General features: G+C 47.0%; 1 protein-coding gene across 1 annotated transcript; it reads left to right on the top strand.

The window, feature by feature from the left end:
* The first annotated feature begins 4,681 nt into the window (after window positions 1-4,681).
* LOC118021916 (60S ribosomal protein L17-like) lies at window positions 4,682-5,388 on the top strand. Its single transcript, XM_035022409.1, has 2 exons — window positions 4,682-4,791; window positions 4,876-5,388. The coding sequence occupies exons 1-2, from the start codon at window positions 4,711-4,713 to the stop codon at window positions 5,347-5,349; spliced, it is 555 nt and encodes a 184-aa protein (XP_034878300.1). The 5' UTR covers window positions 4,682-4,710; the 3' UTR covers window positions 5,350-5,388.
* The last annotated feature ends 368 nt before the right edge of the window (window positions 5,389-5,756 follow it).

The following is a 5,756-nucleotide window of genomic DNA, read 5'->3' as shown; positions in this document are numbered from 1 at the left end:
CTCCTGGACCACTGTGTCCCTGAACACAAAGATGGGCTCGTGTTTACGCCTCCCAGCCTCCTCCTGTCCTGGGGAGATGGGGTGTCTCCTCCAAGCCTCCAGCTGGCAGCTCTTGGCCTGTAAGAACTCGCAAGAAGGACAGATGGAGAAAGGCAGGTGCTCAGCTGCGCCTCTCCAAGCCACATCCTCCTTCCCACCCCCGTTGATGCCCTCCCCTCCCCGCCCCTACTCAGTCAGGGTAACAAGTTTTACTCTTTTCTACTGTGCAACCATTGCCCTATCTAGTGTCAGACTTTCCCATCACCCCAAAATGAAACCCCATGCCTTTCAGTGGGCTCTCCCTGACCCCCTCCCCAGACCCTGGCAGCCACTGATCTTCTTTTCTCTCCGTGGATTTGCCTATTCTGGGCATCTCCTATAAGTGGACTCATACGATATGTGGCCCTTTGAGTTTGGATTATCTCACTGAGCATAATGTTCTCAAGGCTCATCCATGTTGAGGCATGTGTCGGAGCTTCATTCCTTTTTATGGGCAAATGAAATTCCACTGTGTGGACAGACCACATTTTGCTTAACCATCCATCTACAGACATTTTGGTTGTTTCTACCTTTTGGCTACTGTGAATAGACCTACTATGAACCCTACTATGAAAAAAAAAAACAAAACATCTTGTTTCGAGTCTGAAACACACCCAATGGGAAGACTTAGCACAGATGACAAGATGGCAGATTAATAACTTGCTATATGCAAAAAAAAAAAAATCTTGCTATATGCATGACGTGGTGAAATGGTAGTGTTTGGTGTACAAGGATCTGTTCAAGCCCCTGTTTTCAATTCTCTTGGATGTGCACCTAGGAGTAGAATTCCAGGGTCAGGTGATAACCCGTTGAGGAGCTGCCAGACTGCTTCCCATGGTGGCTGTACCATCTTTCCTCCCCACCAGCAGTGTGTGAGCGTTCCAACATACCTACCTCCTCACCAGCACTTGTTGCTTTCCATTTTGTTTTGTTATAATCACCGTAGCGGGTGTCAAGTGGTATGATTTATATTGTGCTAGGCATCTTTTCAGGGGCCTGCTGCCCATCTGTATATTTTCTTTGGGGAAATGTCTGTTAAGCCCTTTATGCATTATTAAAGTGGATTGTTTTGTTTCTGCTTGTCTTTCTTGAGCCCCTGAATGTAGGGGGTTCTGGGCAGGGTTTGGGTGCAGGTGGGTTCCCTGACACTCGGTGTAAGGCTCTCAGGACCCTCCAGCACAGCCTGCCCTGGAGAACAACAGGCTGTGCTAGGCACAGCAGCCTTTGGTCAACGCTGGGAAACAAGCAGGAGGGACCATCTCAGTCTTTTGATGTTCTCCTGGGTATTCCATCAAAGGATGTTATCATACAGTTTATTTTTTCCAGGAAGAAATGGATCTCAATTATCATAGAACTTATATGAGCAATGGCCCAGAGGCCAGGTTGACATCTTGAGCCAGAGTAACATAAACTATCCAAACCATCCAAACGGAAGCCCACTGCAACCTGAAATCCCGGAGAAGTTTTTAAGACCAAACTTCATCCTCGTGCAAAGGGAAAAATGGTTTCTGCTTAAGACGGACAGCATGTAACAATACCAGATGTCACTCTTATGCTTAAAATAGTGACAAATACCAAACACAAAAGATGCCTTCTACCACTTCAAGGTTGTGCCACCAGCTCTGTTCCCTGCACAGTGGGCTCCACGTTCCTTCAGTTCTCTGCCTACGATAGACCATTTGGATTCATTTCCACAAAAGCAGGGCCACATAACCCTCAACAGACACGCTCTCAGCACATGAGACTCTAAGAGCCATGTTGCAGCACTTTGCATTCTAAATTTCTGCCATTCTAAAGTGTCTGTCCCTGAAACACCAGCATGATTTAAATGGAGCTCCCCAAAATAGAGAAACCATGTTTTTCTGTACCTACGTGAAAATATAGGTATGACCACTCACACCTGCAAGCTCCTCATGTTAAATACTCCCAGCCATGTGAGCACACGTCTGTCTAGCCAGGAAAGAGGGTTGGGGTGTGGCCTCCAGGCAGAGGTTCAAATGGCTGCTTCTACACAGCGTTGTCCCACTCCCAGTTCTCCTGAGGCTGGAAGCTCGGTGCAGCTGCCTGAGCTCCTGGTGTCTCTGCCGGCCCAGGCAATGAGGGGTTCCCAATTTTCTCTGAGTACCAAGGAGTTGACAAGTGTGGGATACAGTAGTGACATGTGGCAAATCCCCCTTTCATTTCTTACATGGGACATTGTGAACCCGATTTAAACCAAACACAAGAAAAAACTAAATGTGTGTGTGTGTGTTTTAAAATTTTCCAATATCCAATAGCCACCCAAGGCCATGATGAGCCACCCACCCTATAGAAGTGCACATCCTGGCCTGCTGCATGGGCCCCCACCTGCCTTCAGCTGGGGCCTCTTTTCTCACTCACCTTCACAACATGATGATGTCCGCCAAGGAGATGATGAGCAATATTGATCTTTCCACTCATTCTGCTGAGTTTTATGAGCACAATGTCACACCTAAGGGGAAAAGAGGCAGATGGAGGGTGGAGGGGTCCTTGGTCCCAGCACCCACCCCCCACATGTCTTCCACTCCCATTCCTTCACTCCACCTGGATGTCTGGCCAAGTTTGGGAGCCTCTGTGAAGAAGGCTGCAGGAGTGCCTCTTACGTTCTGTTGCAGGGGCCTGTCAATTAAACTGACAAGCAACAGATTAACAAAAGAAAAAAGTTTAGTTATGTGTACATGGGAGCCAAGAAAAGCAGCTGCACCAGAAGTTTCAATTAGATGTTTATATACCTAACTTAGTAAGAAAAAGGAAGAGGGGAAGAAAATCCTTTCTTTTTTTTTCAGATTTATTTATTTGGGGGGCAGAGGAAGAGGGAGAGGGACAAGCAGACTCCCCGCTGAGTGTGGAGCCCAACACAGGGCTCAATCTCACAACCCTGAGATCAGGACCTGAGCCGAAATCAAGAGTTGGATGCTTAACCGACTGAGCCACTCAGGCACCCCAAGAGAAATCATCCTTTTTAAAGAAAGAACAGGTCATGATCCCGGGGTCCTGGGATCGAGTCCCACGTCAGGCTCCTTGATCAAGAGGGAGCCTGCTTCTCCTGCCACTTGCCGCTCCCCCTGCTTGTGCTCTTCTTCTCTCTCTTCCTCTCTGACAAACAAATAAAATCTTTTAAGAAAAAAAGAACAAATAGGTTTCTTTAGGAAAGACACATGTGTTTCAGGAAAATAACTGAGATATAAGGAAGTTTGTGGTAACAGTTGTCTATACAGGTATAAGCAGCCTTTTTGTCTCTTTTAGGGCCATAAAATTCCCCCGGAGAAGGGATTTAGGATAGGTTTTATTTGTGGTATCCCCTTTGGGAGTAGACCCACCCTAAAGAAGGAATTTATGGCAGCCTTATTTCCCAGAAGTTGCTTCTTATGCTCAGATAAGGAAAGCTCCAACAAGGATTACTTCTGCATCTGAGGATTCTCAATTGTCTCCAGCTCAAAATAATCCTCATGCCAAGTGGTATATTTTGGAGTGGCATATCCTAGTCCCCTTCAAATCCTTTAACCATGATGCAATCACCCCATCACCCAGCTGTAACCAAGTCCTCCTGAGCCAATGGGAGTCACTGTTGTGTGAACTCCATCTGTTCTTTGCTTTAAGACCAGACCCAGCAGATCTTTTAAGAGCCACTCAATCTCGGGGCGCCTGGGTGGCTCAGTCGTTAAGCGTCTACCTTAGGCTCAGGTCATGGTCCCAGGGTCCTGGGATCGAGCCCCGCATCGGGCTCCCCGCTCGGCGGGAAGCCTGCCTCTCCCCCCTCCACTCCCCCTGCCTGTGCTCCTCTCTCACTGTGTCTCTCTCTGTCAAATAAATAAATAAAATCTTTTAAAAAAAAGAGCCACTCAATCTCCCAAGTGAGCATGTTTAGAAGACCAAGTGAAGAGAAGGGTGTGGCCCCCAGGGCAGCAGAGGAGAGGGACTATATTGGGTCCTGACTCCAGGAAGCCACTGACAGAGCTTAGGAAGGGGGAGGGGTGTATATGTCAAAGCCTGCCTGTTGCCCTGGCCAGGCCACATGGTCCAGGTTTCCTAAGTAAGTAAAAGTCAGAAGAACATCCTCTGATGGAAACCATTCGGCTAAAGGCTTTCTGGAGCCCTGGCCACACGGATGATACTGAGGAGCTTCAGAAGCATTCCGCTTATGCCTGCTGCCCTGCTCCTTCACCTCCAGCACCCACCTCACCATGGTTTACTCTTTCAGCAAGACTATGATTGTGTTTGGGCACCTAATAAATTACTATGACAATAACAAAGGTCAAAGTGTCTGTCCCAACACATCAGAGTTCCTTCCACTTGGAATGAGATGAATGAATTCTCCTTCCCTTCCAAAAATAAAAACAAAAACAGGCACAAGTGTTCTTAACTTCCTTCAAAAGACATGTGCTTGGAAATGTCTGCAACCCAAAGATTCTGTCAATTCAAAATGCACTGGGGCACTGAAAAGGACCAAGCAGCGGGTCTTTTCATAATTCACGTCATCGTTTAATTTACTGAAGTGTGCACACATCTTGTTGGTTTGTAAGTAGAGCCCACTACTGTATTCCTTATACGTGTTTCTTTAATTTAAGAAAAATGACTCCTCTTCCCCTAAGCGGCCTGAGGTGACCTCTGAAAATGGTTCACTATTCGCTTGACCCAGAAAACCCTACGAAATCATGTAAATCAAGAGGTTCAAATCTTCGTGTTCACTTTAAGGTATGGGAACCAACTTTTACGTTCTAAGAGTTGTGTCATGTGTTCCGGTGAATTTCCCCCCCCCCCCCCCCCCATTCTGAAAAGAACACACGTGAAACTGCCCAGGCCATCAAGGGTCTGCATATCCGAAAAGCCACCAAGTATCTGAAAGACGTCACTTTACAGAAGGCATGTGTGCCATTCCATCACTACAATGGTGGAGTTGGTAGGTGTGCCCAGGCCAAACAGTGGGGCTGGACACAGGGTCGGTGGCCCAAGAAGAGTGCTGAATTTTTACTGCACATGCTTAAAAATGCAGAGAGTAATGCTGAACTTAAGGGTTTAGATGTTGATTCTCTGGTCATTGAGCACATCCAGGTGAACAAAGCCCCCAAGATGCGGCGTAGAACGTACAGGGCTCATGGTCAGATTAACCCATACATGAGCTCTCCTTGCCACATTGAGATGATCCTTACTGAAAAAGAGCAGATTGTTCCTAAACCAGAAGAGGAGGTTGCACAGAAGCAAAAGATATCCCAGAAGAAACTGAAGAAACAAAAACTTATGGCCCGGGAGTAAGTTCTGCAGAATAAATGCAAATAAAAATAAAAAGAGAAAAAAAAAAGAAAAATGACTCTAAGGAGATAAAATGGAATGTTATTACATTACAGTCCTGTGTGTGTTCCACAGCCAAAGTCAGGTTGGAAAGAATGAAGCTAGAACTGGTTCTGAGAGATGGGGGTCAGGATCCTCTGGCTGTATCCTGGCAGTTAGCAGCAGCTTCAGGACATGGTGCAGCCAAGGCTGTGGGGCCCATCTCCACCACTGTCACCACCATGACCACCTTCATCCCCATCACCATCATCATCCCCATCATCACCATCACCACAATCACTATTATCACCACCACCATCATCCCCATCACCATCATATCATCCCCATCATCATCCCCATCATCCCCATCATCCCCATCATCCCCATCATCC

Source organism: Mirounga leonina, unplaced genomic scaffold, assembly GCF_011800145.1.
Source record: "Mirounga leonina isolate KUSES-001 unplaced genomic scaffold, KU_Mleo_1.0 Mir_175, whole genome shotgun sequence".
In the NCBI taxonomy this organism is placed as follows: Eukaryota; Metazoa; Chordata; class Mammalia; order Carnivora; family Phocidae; genus Mirounga; species Mirounga leonina.
The sequence above is the reverse complement of the archived record's forward strand: the minus strand, read 5'-3'. Positions and strand labels throughout refer to the sequence as shown.